The 12,646-nt window shown below is 35.7% G+C and overlaps 1 protein-coding gene across 1 annotated transcript in view; it reads left to right on the top strand.

Annotated features, from left to right (window-relative positions):
* Positions 1-12,310, top strand: part of LOC138171463 (activated RNA polymerase II transcriptional coactivator p15) — a 216,307-nt gene extending 203,997 nt beyond the window's left edge. The window contains exons 5-6 of the mRNA XM_069100963.1: positions 8,275-8,383; positions 11,976-12,310. Of these exons, the coding sequence (XP_068957064.1) occupies positions 8,275-8,383; positions 11,976-12,055 (189 nt within the window). The 3' untranslated portion in view covers positions 12,056-12,310. The remainder of the gene's footprint in view (positions 1-8,274; positions 8,384-11,975) is intronic.
* The last annotated feature ends 336 nt before the right edge of the window (positions 12,311-12,646 follow it).

Here is a 12,646-nt window from a genome sequence, read left to right as displayed (position 1 = left end):
TCTGACACTTGAAATGCCTGATGTTAGCAAACATTTTTTTTTCCATTCTGATGCTGAAATGATAGTATCAGAGCTCTCGTACTTGACATTGATTTAGCAAACATAAAAAGTACTCTAACACACTTACCAGTCAATATCAAATATCTATTTAGCCCCTGCTGTGTGTCATGCATTGTGTTAGGTGCTGGGAATACAACTATAAAGAATGAAACAGTCCCTACTTGCAGTGAACTTATATTCTGATGGAGGAGATAAATATTACATATAAAATGTATTCACCATAAATATAAAGTTAATAAATACAAATATATGCAAAGTGGTTAAATAGGAGGTGGTTTTAGAAAGAGGGCTCTGGCAGTTGGGAGTATCAGGAAAACTTTGTGGAAAAGATGGTGCCTGAGCAGCATGTTCAAAGAAAAATAGGGCACTTGAGGCAGAGGTAAAGAGGGAGTGAATTCCAGGCATGGGGGAGTGGCCAAGTGCAAAAGTATGGAGATGGAAGGTGAAGTATCGTGTATGAGGAACGGGAAAGAGATCAAATCATTTTGATTGGTCACAGATTGTAGAAGGAGAAATGTATAGGGAGTCTGAATATAAGTTTGGGGTCAGGTTTTTACAGCCTCTAAAAGCTAAATAGAGACATCTACGTTTTATTCTAGGAAGACAGAGGAGTTAGTTGAGTTGCTGAGTCACATGGTCAGATCTGTGCTGAAGGAAAATTAGTTTGGCAGGGGTGTGTAGTATAGATTGGAGTGGGAGAGAGAGCTGAGGCAGGGTGATTATAACAATCTAAGTGAGAAGTGATACGGGCTTGAATTGAGCTGGCAGCTGTGTGAATGGAGAGAAAGGGGGTCAGATGTAAGAGAGGTTGTGAAGGTAGAAATGACAGGATTTGGTAATGATGAGGGAGAGTGAGGAGTCCGGGATAATACTGAAGTTATGAACTTGGGAGACTAGAAGGGTGGTGTGCTTTCAACAGAAAAAGTAGAGGAGTTTGGAAAAGGAGAGGGTTTTGGGGAAAGTCAGTTTTGGACAGCTTATTTTAAGTTGATCCTGGGATATCCAGTTTGAAATATCTTAAAGGAAATTGTTGATGTGGGTCTGTGGTTCGGGAGAAAAACTGGGACTGATTATGTAGATCTGGGAGTCATCTGATTAGAGAGGATATGGTTAAACCCATGTAAATCTATGAGGTTAACAAGAGAATGTCCAGGGAGAAGAGAAGAGAGGTCCTTGGACAGAAGAGTACCCACTGTTAGGGGGCATTATGTTCCCAAGATATCTCTTTATTACAAGGAAAAACATTCTTGTTAGACTTAACATGGATAGGAATTTTTGAATATAATTCTAATATGATCCTGCAGCATAGAAGTGATCCCTGGATTCTGAAGGATATGACACTGGAGTGTAATTTCTGGAAAGTAGCAAGTAAGCTGGGAAGGGCTATGGATACAGACCACATCTGCTGTGTGAGGACCCCTCTGATTAAGTTTGGAAAGGCCTGTTGTTAGAAGACTGCTGCCAGATGATTTCTTTTACTATAGTAACTCATAAAATAATCTCTGAGGTGTGAAATAATATTATCTGTCTCATCCAGGATAATCTGTACTGATCAAATTAATACTATTTTAGTAAATATCTGTTATTTCCAAAAATGACCAAATTTTCTGTTCAAATCCAAGGCATACTGTTCATCATCACAGAAATACAAATCTGTGCTCTAACCACTGACACCAGAGGCCAAAGTGGATCAGTTCTATGAAGACCTACAGCATCATTTAGAAAAAAAAAAACAAAAAAAGATGTCACATTCATCATAGATGGGGATTAGAATGCTGAATTTTAGTAGGAAATCAAAAGATAATTGGAATAACAAACACATTTGGCCTTGGAATGTAATGGATCCTGAGATATAACAGGACAGCTAGGCCAATTATAATTTAATAGGAGTGTTTATTAACCGGCTGGGACTGCCTCTCAGACCGAAAGACTGTAGCAAGCTTTCTGTTAGACATAATTTTATAGACAATGGTGATTGCTAGCAACAGAACATGTTTCTAAGGGGTTAGCATTGTTTCCATTGAGTCGAAGCTTTCTCAGTATTATTCCCATTTAAGGCAAAGCATTCCCAGTATTATTTCTATTCAAGCAAAACATTCTCAGTATTATTCTTATTGAAACAAAGCCTTAGTGTTATTTCTACTGAAGCAAAACAGACCTGAATCCGTGGGAATCTGTGGCATGTTTTTAGCAACACAGGTGAAACATTTCTTTACTATTGGAGCCTATTAGGTGGTTTCCAAGGAACCCAGTAGGCGTCCCCTCTAGCAGGTTTAAGGGATCTCTAGTGTATAATTTCTGGTGGGCACTTCAGGAATACAAAATGAAGCAGGGCCTCTGCTAGAATTTTATCAATCTAACTTGCTAGTCATAACAAAGACTCTTTTTCAGTAACCCTAAAGGTAACTTTACAGATGGACATCATCATATGGTCAATATGGAAATGAGATTGATTATATACTTTGCAGCCAAATGTGAAGCTATATATAGTCAGTTAAAACAAGACCTTGAGCTGACTGTGGTGCAGATCATGAGTTTCTTATTGCAAAATTCAGACTTAGATTGAAGAATGGCCATATGTTGTTCAGTCATTTTTTCAGTTGTATCTGACTTCATGACCCTGTTTGGGGTTTTCTTGGCAAAAATACTGGAATGGGGGTGGCTAGGTGGCACAGTGAATAGAATACTGGCCCTGGAATCAGGAGGACCTGAGTTCAAATGCGGCCTCAAACACTTAACACTTATTACTAGCCATGTGATCTTGGGCAAGTCACTTAACCCCAATTGCCCTGCATTACCCACTCCAGAAGGCCAAAAAAAAAATATACTGGAATGGTTTGCCATTTCCTTCTCCAGCTCCTTTTACAGATGAAGAAACAGAGGGAAATAGGATTAAATGACTTGCCCAGGGTCACAGAACTAGTGTCTGAGGTGGAATTTGAACTCAGGGTGATGAGTCTACCTTACTTTAGGCTAGCACTATCCAGTATGGCACTTTGCTGTCCTCTATTAGACTAAATATGACCTAAATAACATCCCTTATGAATAAGAAGTAGATGTGATGAATAAATTTCAGGGATTAGATCTGATAAATAGTGCCAGAGTGCCTGAAGAGCTGTGGACAGAGGTTTGTAGTATTGTATGGGAGGCAGCAACAAAAAACATTCCAAAGAAAAAGAAGAGTAAGAAAGCAAAATGGATGTCTGACAAGGCTTTACAAAAGGATAAGGAAAGAAAAGAGAAAGGGAAAGATATACCCAACTGAATGCAGAATTACAGAGCATAGCAAGAGAGATGTTTTTTCAAATGAACAGTACAAAGAAATAGAAGAAAACAATGGAACGAGAAAGACAAGATCTCTTCAGGAAATTTAGAGATATCAAGGGAAAGTTTCACGCAGAAATTGGCATGATAAAAGACAAATGTAGTAGGGATTTAATAGAAGCAGAAGAGATTAGAAAAAGGGGCAAGAATACACAAAAGAACTATACAAGAAAGATCTTAACCATTGATAACAAGATGGTATGATTACTAATCTAGAGCCAGACATCCTAGAGAATGAAGTAAAATGGACCTTAGGAAGCATTGCTAACAGTAAGGCTAGTGGAGGTGGTGGAATTACAGCTTAAACTTTAAACACTTTAACATCTTTTAGGGTTTTAAATAAAGTGTTGCACTCAATATGTCAGCAAATTTGGAAAATTCAGTAGGGGCCACTGGATTGGAAAAGATCAGTTTACATCCCCATCCTAAAGAAGGGCAATGCCAAGGAATGTTCAGATTACTGAACAAGTTGCAGTTATTTCACATGCCAGCAAGGTTATGCATAAGATTTCACAAGCAATATGTGAAACTGAGAATTACCAGAACAGGCTGGTTTTTGAAGAGGCAGAGGCACTAGAGACCAAATTGGCAACTTTCTCTGGATTATGAAGAAAGCAAGGGAGTTCCAGAAAAACATCTACTTCTGCTTCATTGACTACACTAAAACCTTTGGCTACATGGATCACAACAAGTCCTCAGAGAGAGGGAAGTGCCAGTACTTGTCCTTGAGGAACCTGTATGCAGGCCAAGAAGCAACAGTTAAGAACCAAACACGAAACAACTGATTGCTTTAATGTTGGGAATGGAATAAGACAAGACTGTATATTGTCACCTGATTTATTTAACTTATATGCAGAATACATCATGTGAAATGCCATGCTGATGAATCAAAAGCTGGTCGCCATGAGAAATATCAACAACCTTAGAAATGCAGCAGATAACATTCTTTTGGCAGACAGTGAAGAAGAATTAAGAAACCTCTTGATGAGGATGAAAAATGAGAGTATAAAAACTGGCTTGAAGCTTAGTATAAAAAAAAAAAAACCAAACAGCTCAGAACAACAAACATTTCCTGGCAAATAGAAGGAAAAGAAATGGAAGTAGTGTCAGATTTTATATTCTTGGATCCAAAGATCACTGCAGGTGGCAATGTCAGCCATGAAATTCAAAGACACTTGCTCCTTGGAAGTAAAGCTATGGTAAATCCTGGATAGTATACTAAAAAGCAGAGATATCCTTGCTTAACAAAGGTCCATAGAGTCAAATCTATGGTTTTTCCAGTAGTAAGGTATGACTGAGAGGTGAATTATAAGGAGAGATGAGCATCACGAATCAGTGCTTTTGAATTGTGCTGAAAAAGACTTTTGAGAGTTCCTTGGATGCAAGGTCTAATCAGTCATTACTTAAAAGAATTTAATTCAGGCTCTTCACTAGAAGGTCAAATACCGAAGCTGAAGCTTTAATACTTTGCCCACATAATGAGAAGATAGGACTCCCTGGAAAAGACCCTGATGTTTTGAAAGACTGAAGGCAAAAGGAAAAGGTGATAGGTATAGGATGAGATAGTAGATAGTTTCATGGAAGCAACAAACATGAACTTGGACAGACTTAAAGAGGTACTGGAGGATAGTCCATGGGGTTACAAAGAGTCAGATACAGCTGAACAACAAAAACCTGTTATGTAAAATTTTTGGTTCAGAAGAATCCTTAAAAATTCATCTCAGGAAAACAGTTTTAGGATTATTGACCACGCCATAGAAATAGTTTAGTTTTCTCTAGCACTAAACAACTTGACATAGAGTAGGCCCTTAGTTAATGTTTATTATTCCAACGGGTCATTTGTTAGATATCCTTTCTCAATCAAGAAGCATTTATTAAGAGCCTCATGCTCCAAGCACTGGGGATACAAAGACAGAGAGGAAACAATCCCTGGTCTTTAGGAACTTATATTCTATACCAGATAAGAATATACAGAATATGTAAATGGTGATTTGGTGTCATCAATTAGTAATACCTAAGCTGTTCAGTTTATTTTATGAGCCATTACTTTAGTCCTTGTTTAAAGCATTTATTACTGTTCTTTATATGCTACCTTCCATTTTGCAAGAAATGGTATGTCTAATAGTATCTCTAATTTTCTATCTTGTATCTTGATCACTTCAGTAATCCATTTAAATTTGTATTTTCCCCAAACAAGTGGTAGTGATCATCAAAACTTAAAAAAAATTTTTTTTAAAGAAAGAGCTTTCTTTAGCTTTCAGCCCCAATCCCTCTAAAACTCTTCATAACCTCGTTATGTACTGTGGTCCAGCCATACTAGCTGTTTTGTTCCTGATGCACAACATTGCCATTTCTAGTCTTCCTGCATTCACAGTGCCTCTGTCCCCCATGCCTGGAATGCACTCTTTCCTCACCTCTGCCTCTTAAAATCCCTAGTGGCCTTCAAAACTTGGCTGAAGCAGTCTTTCTTATGGGAGGCCTTTTCTGATTCTTCTACCTCCAGCTGTGAATGCTTTTCTCATGTCACTTAAAATACTTTGTATGTAATTTTAAAGTAATTATATTTTACAAGTTGTATATGTGGTTTACCTCTAGGAGGTAATTTGAGAGCAGAGACTTAATTTATTTCTGTCTTGGTATTTCTAGTTATTAGCATAGTGCCTGTTGCTTAATAGGCACTTAATAAAGCTTGTTGATTGCTGTCTCCTCTAGAACTTAACATTTTGCTAAAACAAAAAACATTAAATTTGTGCATTTTTTCACTTAGTATCTGTTGGCAATATGTGCCCTTGTAGTTGTACTCTAAAGAGTTTTCTTTCAAAGATGATAGTTTCCTATACTAATCAAATTTCCAAGGGGATATTTTATTGAACTTGATAAAGTAGAATGTTGAAGAAAATGATGAAAAGAAATTGAGATGAAGGGACAGTAGCATTTCTACACATCAGACTATTCTAAGGCATCACTCATCAAAATCATCTAATATTGATTAAAATATTTGATCATTGGAACATATTAGAAAAGGGAGAATCAGAAATGATGGAACTCAATAACCCAGTGTTTGATAAAATGGAAAACATAAATTACTTAGGAAAAAACTCTTGATTTGATAAAAACTAATGGGAAAACTGGAAATCAGTAAGGCAGAAATTAGACTTAGACCAATACCCTATACTGTACTCCATGATAACATTTTAATGGACATGTTTGATATTAAAGATCATATCATAAAAAAATTAGAAGAGAAGCAGATCATGTGCTTCTCAAACCTTTGAGTAGTATTCTTAACCAAACAAGAGAAAGTGGCAGTTACAAAATATAAAATAGATAACCTTGATTATATGAAACTGAAAAGATCCTGCATAGAAAAACTTAATGCACCTAAGATAAGAATGGAAGTGGTTGAATGGGAAAAAAAAATTTGTATAATCTCTTTGATATCTATATATTAACTAATATAAACATATTGTATACACACAATGAGTAGTAGCCATTTCCTTGTAGATTAGTGGTCAAAAGATATGAACAGATAGTTTTCAAAAGAAGAATTGCAAAATATTCACAACCATATGAAAGAAAACTGTAAATCATAATAAGGGAAGTGAAAATCAAAACAACTTCTAAGGTTTCACTTCACTCTAATTTGTTAAAGATGACCAAAAAATGGCAGTAGTCGATGTTGGAGTGGTTATAGAATCATAGGCACACTAATACATTGATAGTGGATCAGTGAAATGGTACAGTCATTCTGGAAAGCAGTTTGAAATTATGCAAATAAAGTGATTAAAATGTCCATATCCTATGAACTAGAAATTCTCTTAGTGGGCTATAAGTCCACTCTAAGGAAACCATCAGTGAGAAGAAAGTCCCCATATAACACCAAAATATTTATAGCAGCATTTTTTGTGATAGAAAAGAATTGGAAACAAAATCGATGCCCATTGGGTTGGGGAATGGCTAATCATATTGTGGTACATGAATGTAGTGAATTTTACTATGCTATTAGAATGATCTGTGTGATAAATACAGAGAAGCATGGAAAGATCTGTATGAACTGATGCAGAGTGAAATAAAATCTACACAACAATTACAGCAGTGTTAAATGGAAAGAACAACCACACACCCCTCCAAATAGAAGTGAATGTAACAAAATAATAAAGATCAAGTATGAACCAAACGAAGATATGTGAGGGGAAACCATAACCTACTCCTTTGTAGAAGTGACAGGTATATTGTGTATGTTTTTGGATGTTTTCCATGGGCCAATCAATTGTGTTGATATTTTTATTTTAAAAAAATACTACTTAAGGGGTGACAGTGACACTAGATGGCACAGTGAATAGAGCACTGGCCCTGGAATCAGGAGGACCTGAGTTCAAATGTGGCCTCAGACACTTAACAGTTACTAGCCGTGTGACCTTGGGCAACTCACCCCCAATGGCCCTGCCTTCCCCCTCCAGAAAAAAAAAAAAGCAAAAAAAAAATACTACTTGATATGTGGAATGACTTTCTGAGAGGGAGTTGGAGGGGGGATTATTATGATGATATAAGAAACAAGACATTCATAAAAATTTATTTTAAAAAAACCCAAGATAATAGTTCCCAAATTTATTAATACAAATTTTGTGGATGTTTTCCTTTGTTCCTAGTTGTTTTTGAAAATATTTGGAAGATTTTTAAGATAAACTTTATTGAATTTTATTATGTAGATACTTTGACTTTATTGAAAAAAGTAGTCAAATAGTAGTCATGAGATTTTCCATAATCAAATAATGGAATCAGGTAGTTTTTAGTGAAATATTCAATGATTAATGTGGTTTAAGTCTGTACACAGTTTACTATGCAAATAAATATTGATAGGAATCTTTCATGACCTTATTTTATTTGCAGATTGGAAAAATGAGATATGTCAGTGTTCGAGACTTTAAAGGAAAAGTCCTAATTGATATTAGAGAATACTGGATGGATCAGGAAGGTGAAATGAAACCTGGTAGAAAAGGTGAGTTTTTTTCTTCTTTGGAAGATAACTTTGTGAGGATTGTTAAGATGGAACTAAACTTACATGTCTCTAAAGAATACATATGGGGTGGCTAGGGGGCTCAGTGAATAGAGCACCAGCCCTGGAGTCAGGAGGACCTGAGTTCAAATCCGGCCTCAGACATTTAACATTTACTAGCCGTGTGACCTTGGGCAAGTCACTTAAACCCAATTGCCCTGCCTTCCCCCCTTCAAAAAAAAAAAGAATACATATAGTACAGAATGTAAAGGGTTCTTGTCTCTAATTTGCCTAAAACCTAATTACTCCAATTTCTCATTAGGACATTTTATCATTAACATGAAAATTAACTAAATCTCCTCTTTATGTAATTATAATAGTGTAAGATAAAAAAGAATCCTATTCTGAAGCTTCCTTTTCTTCTGTAGATGGTGACTGTAACTTCTTTTAGGCTATGACAGTGGGTCTGTTGTGTTATGGCAGGTACTACCATACAAGAAAGACTTCAGCTTTGGTCATCAAGCCAAAGCTGATCACCAGAAAGTTGGTTACAAAGTGATTGAACTTTTTGACCACAGAAACTCGTGAAACCATCTACTAAGGCAAGGAGGAATTGTGAATTATCAGTGGAAAGAATACTTTCACTTGTGAAATCCTAAGAATGATGAGATTAACTTTATTCTTTTATTCCTAGACATCTTTGTGGTGGATATGTTCTAGTTAAGAACTTTTAAAAAACATGGATCTGTTATTGCACAGCTTTGAAAATTATGTATATTTATATAAAGTTTATTATAATTTTTTTTACTGTAGTTCAGAGAGCTTCTAGAATTTCACTTTATAATCTTATCAATTTGAGATTTTAATTATTTTTGATTGAAATTATTTTGTTTTATACCATTTTTTTGGGATAATTGGAGGCCAATTGGACTGTCATAAAATTACTTGGGAATACTATTTTTTAGGTACCCTTCCCTGGGAAGGACGTATTCTCTGTCTTTGATCTGTAAGAGAGATTAATTGTTGATGTTTATCCCTACCCCTGACCTTTCCCTTCTTCATCTTGTCTCACATCTGTTTTATTGAAATCTTCTTTATTTATTCAAGAAGCATTTGTTGAATACTTGCTTTATTGAGTCCCATACTAGGTGCTATTGAGGAAAGAGAAGAGTTAATCTTTGCTCTTGAATTAGGGAAATAGCTTAATTCATTTTTTCAGTTTAACATACATTTATTTAAGGGCCATTTGTGTACAGAACATTGTGTTAGGTCCTTGAGAGAGCCATTACAAAAATTCACATGCTTCTTACAGTGCTTTAAAGTTCGAAGCACCTTTTTTGAAACGTGCTTTTGAGGTAGTGTTTGTTATAGATGAGGAAACAACCTCAGAGAGGTGACTTGCTCGGGGGATCAAATCCCTATTAAATTCCAGTATTAGAGATTGAAATCCAGGGTTTGCTACATGGTTGAGTTTAGTCTAGTTAGGGGTGTAAGACAAACACAAATTAACTCTAATAGACATAATTCCTTAAATTCATTAAGGTGCAGAGCAAAGTGGTTTGTGTGGCTTAAGGGAGGGGAACCATCATTGCTAGTGGGTGGAATTCAGAGAAGGTTCTATGGAGGAAGTAGCATATTATTTGGCCTTTAATGGATGATGGGTAGGAATGCAGGTTAAATTGAAGAGAGAGGACATTGCAGGCATCGGGAATAATAATCAACATTAATATAGTGTTTTAAAGTTTATATAATCTCGTTTGATTTTTCACAGTCACCCTGGGAGGTAGGTGTTATTCCCATGGGTGGTGGTGCTAGAGAGAGAAATGCTTAGGGAAGAAGATAATGAGCTCAGTTTTGGACACAGTGATTTAGGAGTACGGGGGTCATGACTTCCAGGTAGAGATTGTGTATAGGCAGGTAGAGAGGTAGGTCTGGAGATCAGAAGAGAGATTTACCTGCATAGAAAGGCTTCTCGAAATTTTGTTAAGTTCATAAGTTTGCATAGGAAAGGAATGCCAAGAAAAGAGAAGAGGGCCAAGGACAGGACTTGGGGTTGAAGGAGATGAAAGTTTTGTTAAGAAGTGATTAGAGAGAGGTTATAAAACCTATAGTTGTTGGTCACTGAATCCAAAGTAAGCGTTTCTGTAATAGAAGCAGTGCACATATCAAACAGAGAACCTTGACAAAGCAGCCGCATGAACATATGGACAACCATTTGGACTGTTTCAAAATTTTAACCTGGGACAAAATGCTGCTTATTTTCTTCATTATTTACCCCACTTCCCTGTTATTTGGAGCTTCCACTTGCTGTCCTCCCGCTTTATATACAATTTCATTGTCTTACACATGGTATTGTTAAACTTAATGCATTTTCCATAATATCTGTCACCCTCTTTAAATCTTTTGTTGAAATCAAGTCTTGAATATTGGTGTCTCCTTTGCTTCCCCTTTCTGCTTTCAGCAGTAGTCAGTCTAGCATGTTAGACAGATTTTTTTATTGCTGCAAATGTTAAACTATTTGAATAGCTTTAAGTTTCCTAATGCATTTCACGGTTTTGTTATTACCCCTTTGCATACAGAAATCTCCAAAATTCATCTTTTTCTCCACTTATTTACTTGTAGAATTAATGCATTAAATATTGGAGGCTTGGAGAATAAGATAGAACAAGATATAATACCTTGATAAGCTTACATTCAAATTTAGACAAGGTGAAAGAGTGTCTCTCTCTAATAGTTAATTGTACCCATAGTGATAACTTTGTACAAAATATGATAATTTGCTAATGTACCATATTTTTATTGGCCCATGCTAGCTTCTGGAGATGTGATAGTAAAAATGAAGTTTACTATCTCTCTAGGGTAATTACTGTCCCTTCATTTGTACTGCTAGGTTTTGTAGCTTCTAGAACTTAGTGAAATGTGACTATTTAGTGTGTTGTATAGCTTTCAGAAATACTCCTGAATGTATCCTGAACAATGTGGTCTCCCTGCCCCAAATTAACTTCATCAGAGATGTCCTAAGAGTCCTTGGGGCTTGTACCCTAGAGGGGTACAAGAGGTACCAAGAGGGGTACAAGAGTCCTTGGGGCTTGTACCCTAGAGGGGTCCTAAGAGGCTTGGGGCCTGTACCCTAGATTCTGCTTAACACTCTAGAACTAAGTGATTTACCTGGCTTCCTATGGACCTGTGGAAAAAACCTTGCTCAGTCCTGGATTTGATTGTTACTTGGCAAATTTGTGCATGCCTGCTTGGCTTGCTAATTTTCTGATGACTGTGCTGTAGCTGCATATTATCATTTGCTCTGATTACTTGTCAAGATTGCATAGGAATGAGTTTAAATATTGAAAGATACACTCATCTATCAAAGTGGAGGGTATGTAAGAGCAATAATGATCTTGTTTTGACCTGGTCACAGAGCACTTTGTGGAGAAATAAAGTTCTATATAGCAGTAATAATTTTTTTTAAACTCTTAATGGTATTGAAGATAGGTAATTAAAATTTTAAATTGTGATGTTTCAATTGTAAAGTTTCATTTGTAAAGATCTGCACTTAAAATAAATTTTAACTCTATTTTTTAAAAAAAATATGTTTTAGGTATTTCTTTAAATCCAGAACAATGGAGCCAACTGAAGGAACAGATTTCTGATATTGATGATGCAGTAAGAAAACTGTAAAGTCAGAGCCATATGAACCTGTACTGTTTTGGTTGTTTTAATCAGTCTTTTTACATTGGCTTTTTGTTTTCTAAACTATTTGTTTTCCAAGACTATTGTATATTTGAATTGCAAAACAATTTGTAAGATGAATCCTTTTTTTTAAATGTGCATTAAAAGTGTATTCTGAGTGAAGCTAATTGTCTATATATACTTTATTAAAAAGGAATGCTTTGCATCTACCACCTGGTGTAAAATAAAATCAAGTAATAAAAATCTAACTGTTGTGGCCTTTTTTGATCAGAAGTATTGGTAGGCCAATATTGACAATTTGTAGATCTTTTAGTTTCAGCTCAACTGATGTTAAGGAGGCATTGAATAGCGTTGAATTTAACAATAAACATTTTGATTTGTAAAAGCTAGAGCTTATTATCTTTTCTCTTCAAAATATCCAAAAGTGATTTAACTTAAACTTTTTTCACTGTCATAATTTTACTTTTTTTCCCCCTTTATTTCTTTAATTTTTTCCTAGGGTGGCTTGTCTTTTTGAAACTTAATTTCACTTCTTTCCCTTAATGATATAATGTTAGTTTTTAGAGACTTCAGTGGTAT

The sequence above is a fragment of the Petaurus breviceps genome, unplaced genomic scaffold (assembly GCF_028583685.1).
Source record: "Petaurus breviceps papuanus isolate PSGF00001 unplaced genomic scaffold, PetGlider_PUasm1.0 128, whole genome shotgun sequence".
In the NCBI taxonomy this organism is placed as follows: Eukaryota; Metazoa; Chordata; class Mammalia; order Diprotodontia; family Petauridae; genus Petaurus; species Petaurus breviceps.
This window is presented reverse-complemented; position numbering and strand designations above follow the sequence as displayed.